Genomic DNA, 15,241 nt, shown 5'->3' on the forward strand with positions numbered 1-15,241 from the left:
TAAAACTATTTTAAATTGCAGATAAAGTTAAGAATATAGATTTTACTGTAGATTTTAAAAATACATTCTTAATTATCATAGTACTATACCCTATCTGGATGACATTTAGGCAGATGGGGAAGAATTAGAAAACAGAAGATTAAGTTCAAACCTGATGCAAAGTGAACTTGTCACTACTAGAGAACAACACAACTGTATTGTGCATAGAGTTTTCTTCTTCATCTTTATTTGATGAAATATCTGCAGCAGATACCTACAAAAAACAAAACCATCAAACATAGGCATGGTGGTGTAAAATAATAATCACAACACTCAGGAAGCTGAGGCAGGAGGATGGCAAGTTTGAGGCTAGCCTGGATATATAGGAAGACCCTGTCTGTCAAATTAAGTCATGATTTTTTTTTTCAATTCACTAACTGCTTACTTTAGATATACAAGTGCCACAGAGAAGGATAAATGAAAACCCCAAAGCCTGTCTTTAGTAATAATTAATTATCCAGAAATTCTACTCAAAAAGCTATAAAATTATAGCATATATAAGTATGTATATATCGCGTTTAGTCACTTGAGAACTGCAATGTAATTAGATGAAAATAGGATATACTATAATACACACAGCAGTCATTAAAGAGTCAGAACCAAACTCAGAGTATAAAAATTGCTTGCTATCAAGCTTATATACTTTACATGGGGAAATGGTAATAATATAAATATAGGAGTCATAAGATACATTAAATTAACTTTGTTAGTTCACTACAACTTTTTAAATGTGACTCCCAGGAAATTTTAAAATGCATATGTGGTTCCTATTCATCTCTACTAAATGGCATCACTTTAGAATATTATCATTAGCATATCAAAATGTCAGTATTAACAGAACAATAATCAACCATGGGTGCTCATTTCTGAACTTGATTATATTTCCCCAAACCAACTAGGTACCAATTGGATTCTTATTATACACCCTGCCCCAACAAAAGCTCTGAATTAGATACAGTAACAGGAAACCAGGAAGTCAACACTAAAATAGTAAAATATGATCCTTCTTCCTTAAAAAGGTTAGAACCTACATTAAAATGTTACACTCAAGGTCAAAACATAAATAATAAAATAATTTTATTGGGGAATGGCTGAAATTTTAGCTCAAAAATATACTAATGCAACATTTTAAATTTAAACACATGTAAAAACAGTTTTAATTGATAGTACCAATGTGAATGTTATGATCAAGGTACAAACAACAGCAATTTAAAGTCATATAAGGGAAACCATTAAGCAACCTAAATATTTAACCTGGAGATATGACCAAAGGACAAATCAAAACTCTACGGTTAAGAAATCAAAACTCTACGGTTAAGAAATCAAAACTCTACGGTTAAGATATGTAAACTAGCACCAATCCTGCATCAGGCTCTCAAGTACTAAGATTACAGGCATGAGTCACAAGGAACTAGATCAGTCACGCCTGAGGAGAAAGGTTAGAGGTGAGGATGGGGAACCACATGGACTTCAGAGGATCCTGGTAAAACTTTAAGAGGTGAATGTCTTCATTGCCTTGATTATTCTATGGTTTTCAAGGTTTACACACACCAAAGCTTATTAAATTGTGTGTGTCAAATATCTGTACCCTCATACCAACTAATAAATCTCATACCAACTCGATAAATCTGTTTTGGCTTGATTTGATTGTTTTGAGACAGGGTCCCACTATGTAGGTCCTGCTAGTCAGAAACTCTGTATATCAACTAAGCTTCAAATTCACTGAGACCCACCTGCTGGCATAAGTACTATGATTAAAATTTGAGCCACTATGCCCAGAAATAAATCAGTTTTCATCTCTTCCATCCCTGCCCAGCCCCACCCCCAGAATTCTAAGTATATGAGACTGGCCATAAACTCAAAAACATCTGCCTGCCTCTGACTCCTGAATGTTGGGATTAAAGTGCACCAGCACACCCAGCTCAAATTCTTTCTATCTTCCTTCCTTCGTTTTTTGGGGATTTGTTTGTTTTGTTTTGTTTTGTTTTTTCCCAAGACAGGGTTTGTCTGTGTATCCCCTGGCTGTCCTGGAACTCGCTCTGTAGACTGGCCTAGAACTCAGAGATCCTCCTGTCTATCCCTCCAGAGTGCTCAGATTATAGATGAGCCATCACCACACAGCTCAACTAGATTTTTCAATGCACATCAACAGGAAACCTCAAAATGTGCTCATAAATAAGCATTTATCAATCTAAAATACCCATGCAATCTTGACATCCATTCGAACTTGTATTAATCTACATCATTTCTAGGTCTTCACTATAGGTCTTATTATAATACAGCAACTGTAATAAAAAAAAATAACTTTAAATGCCAAACTAACAAATGGGGGCTGCAGACAATGCTAAGTAGTTGAGAGTACATATTATTCTTGCAGAGGACCTGAATTCAATTCCCAGCAACCATGCCAAATGGCTCACAACCATGTGTAACTCCAGTTTCAGGAGATTTCTTCTTCTGAATTCTTAGGGCACACACAGGCATACACATGGTACACATGCATGCAGAAAAATACATGAAATGAAATAATACATCTTTAAAAATAGGATTCAATAATAGTCTATTTTTAATTAAAAAGAAAATACATTATAAATTCTTCTAGAAGATTGACAGAAAAATGTCAAAGAAAAAAGAAAAGAATGACAAATCAGAAAACAAAACCACCTGAGCAGACATCCAAAATAAAACCAAGTCCATAATTATCAAGCAGAAACATAGTAAAATGTAAAGAGATGAGACTGTTCCTGGGACACTCAGGATGAAAAACATCTTGCTACAAATGAGAGTATCATCATTAACTGCTGCTGGAATAATAATAACAGAAATCTCACCCCAGGTAATACAATAGTTCCAATTCCACTCTTTAGTTTAGACCTGCCTCTGCCACCTCGTCCTGACAGCCCTGCACCACGAGGTCTCCGCTTCCCTGGGAATCCAGACCCTCGGCCCTACATAACAAAGAAGAATGAGTAAACATTCAGTAAATGCCCAAGAGAATTTTAAAATCTAGATGTCAGTGGAAAAAAAACATCTTATCAAATGTTACAGAAATATATACCTTTCTTTTACAATTGGATAATATATATTAACAGACCAGACTTACTATTTCCATCTTTAAATATGTAGCCAAAACTTATTAATAAAACTACTTAAAACTTTAGAATCCAGTGTTGCCTCTGTTCTCATGTGTGCTTCTCGTCAGCAAGCCTTGACACTAATTGACTCTCTACACCTTTATTCTGGGTGTCTAGAGTAATAAGACCCATTACAGACATTTCTATATGCACAGGCTATCTTCAGTACAAAACAAATGCCAAAGAAAAACTCTCCTCTTGGAGATGAGTGTAACAGGAACATTTATTGGGCGCTTAGTATACACTGATATGAACAGTTTTTCTTCTCAACAAATTTACAGAGTATCTCCACTTTAGAGATAATTATACTGAGAGTAAGAGGTATCAGTGGCATCTCCAAGGTCACTGACCTAACAAGTGGCCCACAGTTTCTCACTTTTAGTCACTATTCTGAAATATTACAAAGCAGCAAAGTTACTATTTACTAGTGTAAAATGGTATTATGTCTGCCGCGAAAATAGAATCTTTATTACTGAACAGTTGTCATATAAATTGAACATATCTAACTCATTTGAACACAATATTTAAAGTTGCTTCAAGATTTTAATAAAATTGACATAAAGGCAAAATAACTAACCTTAAAAGTAATGTTTTACTAATATAAGAAAAAGTCCTCTAGGAAAATATGTTAAATTCTCTGAGATCTTAAGCTATAGATACCAACAAAGATTAGAGTCCTGACCTCACCTTGGTTGTATTCAGTATTATATAATACTGACTGAGGGAAAACTGCGTCTTTTTTTAAAAAAAAAATATTTATTTATTTATTTGCTTATTATGTTTACAATATTCTGTCTGTGTGTTTGCCTATAGGCCAGAAGAGGGCACCAGACCTCATTACAGATGGTTGTGAGCCACCATGTAGTTGCTGGGAATTGAACTCAGGACCTTTGGAAGAGCAGGCAATGCTCTTAACCACTGAGCCATCTCTCCAGTCCCGCTATCCAAAATTTTTAATTTAATGTAAATGAAAAAAAAGCAAAAAAAATGTCCCATGAAATATTTTAAACCATGCCTAGTAAAATTTAAATACCAGATCTTATAAAAATAGTATATATGGAGTCAGGGAACCTTTTGTTCTTTGTAGCAAATGGAAGTATGACACATCCTCACCTGATACCCTTCATCAGCTTCCTAAACTGAAATCCCTGCCTACTGAGTAGAATAAGCTCAGGGTCAAAGTACTGTATTTATGAGGGAAGAATAAAACACTGTTTGAACAAACGGGAGGAAGATTTGTGATTTCCCCTTCATTTTTAATAAATACAAACACCTTCCAGCTCCAATCTGTCTTTCCTTTTTCTCGCTCACCCTGTTCTTTGGGTCCCCTGAGAGGTCTTCAGATCTGAACAAGAGAGACACAAGGTGGGACTGCACTAGGCAGGTTGTTTTCAGCATGAATCAAAGCATGGCTTGTGGCGGGTAGGAGTGTGGGGAAAAGTTAAAGCAATAATTTAAAATCAGGATTACAGTAATCCCTCAGTTAATATTTCCTAACATCCATTGGTACAGATTAAAAGTAAGTGAAAATTGGAAGTATTTACTACAAAATCATCGAGTCATGTTTTACATTCTTATATATTTAAACCTGGGTACGGTGGCACCTGGCTGTAATCCTAGAACTTGGGAGTCCGAGGCAGTATTTGAATGGAGTTCAAGACCAGCCTGGGCTACATAATGAGACTAATCTCTACAACCAATCAATTAATTAAAATGAATAAGCTAAAATTATGTCACATTATCTTGGGTGATTAAAATTATCTAGATGAGCATAAATGTGCACTTACAGTTGTAAAAGAAACTAAGACAATATACTCTGAAAGTCTTCTGAAATCTTACACTAGTCTAACTTAAGTAGCTCTAATTTAGAAACATACCAAACATAGAGGATAAAGACAAATTACTTTCTTTAGTTAATAAAGTACTTTAACGATCGAGATGATTGCTTTTTGAACTTTTTCTGCTTCAAACTGTATCTGACTACTTAACGTCAAGAGCTGAGAAAGCATCATCACCTATGACATGGGAACTCTCTGTGACTTTAGTTAAACACACAAAATGAAACTTCCTGACACTTTAGTATATTTCCTCTGTCTGTAGGTAACCAACTAAGTTTTGTGATATTGTAAATGAGCAAGTTCCTAATTACATTTTGGTCTGTGACAAGAATTTTTCCTTCAAAGAAAATACTTATAACAACAACAATAAAAGAAAATTAGTCAGAAAAGGGGGCATTAAAAATGTATCTTTATAATACTCCAATTTAAGTTTCTCCTCATCTAGATCTTTAAGTGAAAGATAAGTTAAGCTTTCAGATTGAAAAAGTGGCTCTGGAAGTTGAATCTAGAAAACAAAGGTTTAGTTCTTAACATCCAATAAAACAAAACAAACCACAAAGAAATGATACATGAATGTAAATGTTTTATTTACCACTTTGATGCTCCAAATGGCACTGCCAGAAAGCTGCCTGGGTTTAAAAATTTCCCGGCCTTCTGAAATGTCTGGGGACCAGGAAGGTGGGCTCACTGTATTATGGTTACTCCAAGCCCCCTAGGATATGGCAGGTGAGAAAATAGATGTATAAAACTCAGCAACATAAAAGATCAAAGCCAGCAACTAAAGAATTTTAGAACAGCAAAAACAAATGCAAATGTATGAAAAATTAGGACAAATTGCTTCAAGTTTGGGAAAATAAACCTATTACCTAAAGTGACTTTAACTTAAATGTTTGCAGGTAGAATTTAAATTAATTATCTCAGTAGAAATATCAATATAATAAAGGGCAATAAAAAAATCAAATCAAGGTTTATGTAACACCAGTACTGACTCATGAACTGTAACTACATTACAAAAATAAAAATAAGTCAGTCACAGTCTAAGAATTAATACTATAAGAAAGTTATTTATATTAATCTAACAAGTATGTCTAAACCAAAAAGGTTAAAAGGACAACCTTAAAGAGTGTTCTATTCACTGGTATAAACACCAAAGCCAGTAGACTAAAATACATACAGAATGAAAGCATTCACCATGGATGATTTTTTTATTTATGGGAATGACATCTTACAGCGATTATACCCAAGGAGCTAATTTGAATAGTTAAGAGATTTATTAAAGCAAATTGTCCTAAATTTGCAAATTAAAATGACTAAGGTGCCTAATATGCAAGAAATGGTGTCTCATTAAAACAGTTAAAATAAGATTAAGGCATCTAGGCGTCTTCCTTCCAAATAACCACATTCAGCATTCTCAGCTAATCTGACAAAGACACTAAAGAGCAAGAATATTTTTATTTCACCAAGGCAATAATTTAAGGAAAAACACAACAAATGTCAAATAACAAAGAACCTATTTTGAATCAGACCATTTAATAATACAAATAATTATTTTACCAATTAAAAGACAAAATCTTAAAACAAGATATACTGTACTTACCATGTTTCTAGATCAAACTAGTAAGGATCCCAGTACTAACAAAAATGCAATCAGCAATTTAAATAACCAAAATAAAGAGCATGACCACTAACCCACACCGAAGAGACAGTGGATAAAGTTTGGAGGAGAAAAAAGTTAAGAAACATAAAAAACTAATTCTACTTCTAACTCAAACTAAAGAGCCACGAGTCTGAAGGACAGAAATCCATCATCAGCCATTCTGTGTTTTATAGTCCAGGATAATTCTTAAGTTTTCTCTCTGTCATCGATTCCCTAACCATACTCAGTTAACAAGGACATACTCCTTTTAGCACACAGCAGCCAATAACTCCCGCTCACTACCCAACTTTCCATGGCATCTGTGTCTGTGCCATCTCCCCTGCATTTGTCAAGGGGCCCTATTAACCTCCATGTTGCCAAAAGTCCATTCTCTGTTCTCAATTTACTCAAGACAGTTCTGTTGATCTGGTGGTAGCACACCTCCCTAATGATTTTTCTCTATTTTGCAAGGGCTTCCATGGACATCTGAAGCCGCTGAGTTTCTTAAGAGCTGAAGCCCAAATTCTAACACTATTTACAGTGAAGGCTTGAAACGTCATCTTGGAAATAGTTGTCTACTACATTCAGTTTCTAGTTCTTTTTCTAACATCTCCAGGGAAGTGTGACTTTTTCTTTTTTAAATTTCCTTAATACATCCATCTTGTTAAACAAAATCTCTGTGGAGGTTTGAATGAAAAAAGATCCCATAAGCCCAGGGACTGTTTGAGCACTTGGTACCCAGTTGGTGAAAGTGTTTGGGAAGGATTAGAAAATGTGACCTTGTTGGAAGAGGTGTATCACCAAGGGCAAACTTTGAGGTTTCCAAAGATTTCCATCATTCTCAGTATGCTCTCTCTGACTCAGTTTGTGGATTAAGATGCGAACTCTCAGCTCCTGCCACAATGACATACCTGCCTTTCTGCTGTCATGATCCCTGCCATGGTGCTTATGGATTCTATTTAACCGATTGAAACTATCAGTCCTAAATAAACCTTTTCTTCTGTAAGTTGCCATCACCATGGTGTCTTCTCATAGTAACAGAAAAGTAACTAAGACAACCTCTAACAGGCATGACATCTAAAATCTCTCACATAACTGGTTTTATTTGCTAGTCTTTCATTTTTAGAATGGCATCTAGAACTCTGGTCAAAAAGCATTCTCTGCCACTCTGATCTGCTTTCTTTTAGTCCTTCCATCCAAGTCAGCAACTCCAGAATTTATCTTATCTTGTTTCTGGTCAATACATTCCCAGCTGCACTTCCACATTCAGAATTCCTATCCTGCTTGCCACAATCTTGCATGCCACCTGTTCTAAAAGTCATTTCTTTCTGCGTACCTCTGACCCTGAAAGTCTCAAGACTTTCTCTGTACAGCAGCTAGATTCATTTGAAGAACTATAAATCTCACACAGCAAGGAACTTATCTATTTCGAACCCTCTGCTTATACCTCAGTTCACTTAGAAGGCAAACCTTTCTAACTGACTCCCTCCACTCACATCATGAATCATTCATTTTCTCCCTATTTGTACGTTCTTCCTGCCTTGGTTTCCTTACTATCTTTCAAACATGCTGTACTCTCCACAATCAGAGCCCAACTGATACAGCTTTACTCCACCCTTCCAATCTTTTTAAAAATGGCTGGCTGCTTCTACCCTTGTCAGAAGGCCTTCCCTTTGCACCGTAAGTGAACCACTGATCTGTAGGCTGCTCTCACTGCATCTTCAAACTGAGATGCTCCACACCTTATTTTATTTACTAGAAGAAAAATATAAGCAAGATATAGCTCAATGTAGTCCTCTCACTACGTTCACTAGCCTTTCACTAAGTATATTTTCTTACTGCACATCTTAAACTTCTCTTAATCTTTTAACATTACATAACTATCATAAACTACCTTTTAAAAAGTAACACTCCAAGACAAAAATAGTGTTAAATTTATTCATAAATAAGAATTTTCTGTTGATTATGTATTATTTAGGTTAGCTTTGATGCCAAAATTGCATCTCACTTCAAAGCATTTACATTTCATATAACATGGATGAACCAAATGAAGAGCATTCTAAACCAAGAATGAATGTCAACGCAGGGATAATTAGCAAACTACTTGGCTGCTATGAAGAATTTATATAATAAAAGCTTGATAGTTACATAATGAATTTTAATAAGTATATTATTATAGGGCACTACAAGATAGATTATATGCAATTTTAAAAGGAATTGAAGAAAAATCATGACTCCGTGTATACATTTTAACGAGGAAAAATTATCTAATATATCTCTTAGATCTTAAAACTAAAAAAGTTGTATTTAAGAAAGTTCACTTACAAATCATCCTTTAGATCCCAGCTTTGAAGAAAAAGAACTCACATAAAGCACCTAGGAAGGTTAGCTGCCTCTGACAGGTAGGTATACGCTCGCCTGCTGTGCTGTGTTTTGCCTAGTGGTGTCATCACTCTGTAATTACTTGGATTGAACTGTAAGCATGAGGACAAACCTTTTTTTCCTCAGTTGTGTCAAGTATTCTGTGCAACAACTACTAAACACTATTTTTCTCTTCCATTATATTTTTGTATGCATGAAGGAATTCATCAATAAACATTGCACTGTACTACCAAACACACTAAGCTCATCCAGTAGTCTAACAATGCACTGCTACTATTAAGCTATCTACAAGTAGAATTAAGAACAAAAGAATTCAAATTATAAAACATTAGGAAACTGAAAAGTGAGAAGAGTCACACAGAACCAAGCGGCTATCAAAGCCAGCAGATTAATAATATATTCAGCAGAGATTGCACTGGTTATAGAGAATAATTTTCCAAACTGTTCATGTGAGCATTAACTTTCTCAAGGAAATATATCAAAATATAGTGCATGTTTCAGGGCTGTAGGATAGGAAAAGGGGGGAAATGGTAAGTAAAAAAGAATGCTAAAACCAGCTTCTTATTAAAAGTCAAATCTAAACTCAGCTTTCAAGAAGCTGAAAAAGAAAGGTTATATTGTTCTAAGTTTGAGGTCAGCCTAGGCTTCAAAGTAGGAACCTTATCACCGACCTACCATCCAAAAAGTGAAGAAAAGAAGAAAGCAAAAAGAAGAGAAAAAAAATACAGTAACAACCCTAATGCCATCTGTTAAATATAATGTTATTATTAGTACATTAGCCTTACAACCAGAGAGGGACTGGAACTTCACAAGGCAACTTCACACTTCTAAAAGGTTGGGTTCATCTCTCAACACTCTATACAAGCCAAGGGCACTTTTAAAAAATAATTCTAATTATAGGATTGTGAAAATACTTGAATAGATAGAGCAGAAGAATGAGAACTTACAGGGAAAGGAAACAAAAGACTATCAGCTGTCTTTTGGTAAACATACTTGAGCACTTATGAACATGGAGTTATAATAATACCTTAGTGACTTATAAAAGTCTTTTTACATAAAATACCTCATTTCTACAAATCAACTTCGGCCTCAGGGGTAGCACTTTCATTCTGCACTGGAAAGGCAGATGCAGACAGCTCTCTCTACAAGTTGGAGGCCTGCCTGGTCGACACAGTGCACTACAGACAGGGCTATATAGTGAGATCCTACCTCAAAGAAAACAAAGAAAGAATAATAAAGCTCAGTCTAAACAGAGTAAGACAGTAGACCTGATTGTGATTGATCGGGCATTGTAAGGGTAAAAACACACAGTTTAGTATTCAATAGTTTCTGAAAATAATTATGGCTCATTTAGTAATGATTTGGAGAATGGTTTTAGAACTACAACTACCAGCACAAGGAAACAAAAAGTTTGATGGTTCTAGTCTGCATGTGCCTTCAGCTTAACACCACAAAAGGTCTTATACTCAAATATGCAACACACACATACACACTCTCTCTTCTTAAAACATGATTTAATTACTGTTATTTCAGAATGTATAAACTAGAACGGACAGATATGACAAGACATGGTAGTACAAGCCTATAATCCCAGCACTCAGAGAACAGAAGCAGGACAGAACAATATGCCAAGCGCAGGGGCAGCTATGGCTATACAGAAAGATATTGAATCAAGAAATATTTTTTTAAAAAAGGCAAAGAACTTTGAGACATGCTGAAATGTGAACAAAATAAGGAATTTGATCAATTAAAACTTTTTCCATCCTACTTCCTGCCACTTTTAAAAAGCTTTCCACATAGTATTTTGTTCAACACATTACCAAAAAATACAAAACAAAACAAAATAAAAAAATAGTACAGCAGAGGAAAGCAAAGCTTCTTGCTCAATTAAGGACTCTACTTCCAAGATTAAGGTCAAACTAGACCCTAAGAGAGGTTTTTAGTTAGCCTAGGGTGAGGCCATGACATAATGTTGGCAAAGACAGAGCAAGTCAGGCATCTGTAACCAGCAATCTCGAAGCTGAAGTTGGAATATATGGAGTTGTGGACCAGCATGGGTTATATAATCAGATGTCCTCCCAACAAGTACATAATGAACTATCTAGATAGGATTCAGAACCACGTGAACAAAAAGTGAATATGAGATTCAAATTTCTTTTGCTAACTTTTGTAGGAAACAGAACTATGTAACATAACTGTTACATAGCTGATTTTTGAAAAACGACAAAAAGACTGAGTGTGTGTTCATTAGTGAAGAAAAAGTCTCATGGGATAACAGAAGTCAATTGTCAAAGAACATATTAAAGAGAATGAGGGGGAATGCCACATGAATGCCACAAGAAATACACCAAGCACAGGGGCAGCTATGGTATAGAGAAAGATACTGAATCAAGAAATAATTTGAGGTGTATCCTAAGGCTGGGAGATGGTCGGGGGTGCCTGCTGCCAAGCATAATGCCCTGAAGTTTGATCACCAGTACCCTCTGACTTACATACACATAGACAAACGCACTACTGTTCAAGTACTGTAATCCACTACATATGTCTTTCCAACAGAACATCAGCTAGTCCCTTTGCCTTTGGTGTAATTTGTTTTTAGAGAATTAAAAAATACACAGGATTTATTCAGGAGACAAATCAGTCCATTAAAATAGATTTTAAGTGCCTTTACAGCTCCAAAGTTAGTTGGTTAAGATTAATATATTACCACTCTTGAAAAGTCAAATATAATTCTGAAAATAATTTAAGTCATAAAACTTAAAATTACAAATACTAAAAACTAAATTCTTTCATATAGTTTATATCAGAAAACAGCGATTCTGTAGAACAATAAATAATTCTAAGCAGCGTTATCTTTATTTTACTATTTAGTCTCACTTTAATTCAATTAAAAAGAATTGTGACTCATCCCTAAAATTTAGAATCTATAGTACTTAAGAACAAGTGCAAAGTCCAAGAAAGAGAGGCAGCTTAGAATTCCAGCAATGGGGAAGCTCAGAGTAGGCTAGCAACTCCCAAGGGAGCCTGAGTCTTATGATATGATCTCTGGAAAACAAACCAGTGGGTGCACACCTTAAGGTCAGAGTGCTCACCCAGCACATTCAAGAGTTGGGCTCTTCGCCTGCTAAAAAAAACAACAGTACATTTTAAGATTGTTTTATCTAAACCTACTGAAGTATGTCCTACCTTGAAAAATGATTTTACAAAGACTTAGCATTTATATGCAGAAACAAACATCAAAATGAGAAATTCACCAGTATAGAATTTCCATTTGTGCAGTTAAAAAAGCCAACAACACACACATATGTACATACACACACACACACACACACACACACACACACACACTAATATATTACAGGGAAAAATAGACATTATTACTATAGATTCATAATTTTACACTGTGTTTTTAAAGTTCTAAGATTATTTTGGAACTAAAAACACTTTACAATATTAGAAACTATAATCAAATAGATCACATTTTTATAACCCCAAATTTAATAAACTACATTCTCAGTTAACAGTATTTTAAATAATGCATTCTTCCAAAAACAAAAATATCGGGAACTGAGTTCTGTGGATGGAAAAACTACCTTCTAAATCAAAGCTAGATGTAACTTTCACATTTGAAATGCAGTATCTTTCCTGTCATCATTAATATCCTACCTGTTTAGACCGGGGTCTTCCAGGAGAAAATTTTCTTTTGGTAATAGCTGGTTTACCCATGCCAATTTTTGGAGTGACTGAGATGTATGTTGTTGGCATGTTTCCAGCAGCAGAGTTGAGAGTTGAAGGGTAACCGTGCAGCATGTCGCATGAAGGCAAGTCTAAACAAAGTGTTGAGGAGGAAGACACGTCTGTTTTGTTCAGGTCAGCTGCTGATGAAAAGGATGATTCCTCCTCAGCTGCTAACTTTACAGATTTCTCTCCTTGGCATGAACTATCTTTGACACAATTGTCAACAGCAAGAGTCATTTCAAAATCCACACACCCAGTGGGGAATTCAGAATTTTCCTTCTGCTCCATTTCGTCTTGTACTCTTTCTATCACGAATGTTTCCTTACAAGATGAGGAACTCTCGCTGTGTGGGGACAGTAAGGCTTCTGGTGCAGCTAACTCGGCAGCTGATTGTGGAGGGCTTGACTCTTTAGATACCACCTCGGGTTCCTCTGACAACTGCAGTTCTTCTTGTGGCACAATGGTCTGGTGTGGAAGGACTTCAATATTTTCTGTCACTTCCATTCTGTCTTCATTGTCCTCCTCCTCACAAACATGCACCCCTTTAGAAAGAGTTTCCATTTTTTCATTCTCAATTTCCTGAGAAATCTCATTCACCAATTCAGGCTTCATTTTATTGTCAGATGATTCTACAAAATTTAGAATACAGGTAATGTTAACTCACATGCAAGTTGCAAACCATCTAACCAGAAGTAGGATTATCTGGCTAAACTACAACTTTGAAGGAACTCAAGAAGGGAAACTTTTTAAGTAATTAAGGCAAAAATTTCCAAATGGTTTATGGCTTAAAATCGATCATGACTTTCTGAAAACAAGGCTTAGTATGATCGCTAGAGTTGAAGGCAATTTCTAGATAAAAATAAAACAAATAAAAAACAAGACACTCAACGATTAATATATTTCTATTATACACATATGACACATTTACAATTTAAGCATTTACAGACTGAAAACTAACTATGTATACAAAGTTAAACTCCTTAAAGCAAGTTAAAAAAATGATATTAAAAGAAAAGGAAGACTAATCAAGAACATAAAGATGCAATGCTGACAGTTGTGATATGCTATTTGGTGGGTTTTCCAGCCAAATTAAGACTTCCTTTGGCTATTACCTATATGTGTTAACCTATTCAGCATATATGTCACAACTTTAGACAATAATATTGACTAGTCTATTAATATGTCAAACACCAAAATACATATGCCTAGTAAACTTTAAATCAGAGTACTAATTTATTAAAACTTTTCATGCCTTTAATCTCAGCACTTGGGAGACAAAGCAGACAGATCTCTGTGAGTTCAATACTAACCTAAACTACATAGTGAGCTCTAGGTCAGTTAAGGCTAAATACAGTGAAACCCAGTCTCAAACCACTAGCAAACAAATAAAAATTTGCCAGATCTTACTTAAGAGAAACTTAGAGTTTTCAATTAGCATGAGGCCCCAATGGCTCTAAAAAGTAGAACTGCTGAAAATGAGGGATTTATTCAAAATGCCATTGAGGCTGTATCAATGAAGAGATAAAACTCTTCATTTACTATCTTCAAATCAGTGATTAAAATTAATATACTGATACCAAAATAAAATCTCACTTTACATCCCTACTGTAATGAAAGGCTACATATGTGAGGATAAAAGGAAAACAGCAAATAAAAGATCTGTTACAACTAAACATGTGAAATAACCAAAAACTGTTCATAGGCAACTTATCCATTGCCATTCTTAGTTGAGGAAAAAATTTATTAGGCTATTGTCTTGTAACACAATTAAATCAGACAATCTGAACATACAGCTTACCAGAAGTGAGGAGGCCACCTGTGTCAAGGCTTTCTGGTGGATTACTTTTCTGGAGATCTTCAGTATATAATTGAACTTCTACAAATAACATATTATGGATTCCTTAAGCAAAGAGTCAACATTTCTCTAATACTGCTCTCTCTACAGTAACTGAACACGAATTTTACTATAAAATGTCAGCTTCCAAAACAAGCACAAAATAAGCTGTTATTATATTAGTCAGTGATATGCAGAGATACAATTAGGGGTCTATTTATGCACTACAGATCTCCTATAATTTATCCAGTTACATCTGTATGAAATATAATATTTAATGAGAGTTGTTAAATGTGGACATTTAAAAACTTGAAAAACTCCAAGAGTTTTTGTTTTGAAGACAAAGAATATAATTGAACACAAAGCTTCATTTACATTATAAACTTTCAGAAAAGTTCATTTAATTTAATAAGAAACTTCCCCAATATAAAATTTTACTAATTATACAAGTAAAGCTATTACCAATACTGCAAAAAACTTAGTTAAATCATTAAAATATCCTCAATAGCACTACAGAAATAACTTCACATAATACATTTTTCATTATCTCTGCAAGAAACACCTCATATTCTACAATAGCCTTAGTTCAGAATTATCAAAACACAATGGATTGCTTTTTAATGAAATCACTTGGTCCCTA

At 34.9% G+C, this 15,241-nt stretch overlaps 1 protein-coding gene across 9 annotated transcripts in view; it reads right to left on the reverse strand.

Moving 5' to 3' along the window:
• Nucleotides 1-15,241, reverse strand: part of Kmt2c (lysine methyltransferase 2C) — a 213,338-nt gene that overhangs the window by 82,271 nt on the left and 115,826 nt on the right. For all 9 annotated transcript variants that reach the window (XM_085691120.2, XM_085691118.2, XM_085691116.2 and 6 more), the window contains exons 13-17: nucleotides 14,566-14,643; nucleotides 12,696-13,396; nucleotides 5,604-5,723; nucleotides 2,871-2,987; nucleotides 152-253 (exon numbers count right to left, since the gene is read on the reverse strand). In XM_085691120.2, coding sequence (XP_085547246.2) covers nucleotides 152-253; nucleotides 2,871-2,987; nucleotides 5,604-5,723; nucleotides 12,696-13,396; nucleotides 14,566-14,643 — 1,118 coding nt within the window. The remainder of the gene's footprint in view (nucleotides 1-151; nucleotides 254-2,870; nucleotides 2,988-5,603; nucleotides 5,724-12,695; nucleotides 13,397-14,565; nucleotides 14,644-15,241) is intronic.

Source organism: Myodes glareolus, chromosome 6 (genome assembly GCF_982192425.1).
Source record: "Myodes glareolus chromosome 6, mMyoGla1.1, whole genome shotgun sequence".
NCBI lineage: Eukaryota > Metazoa > Chordata > Mammalia > Rodentia > Cricetidae > Myodes > Myodes glareolus.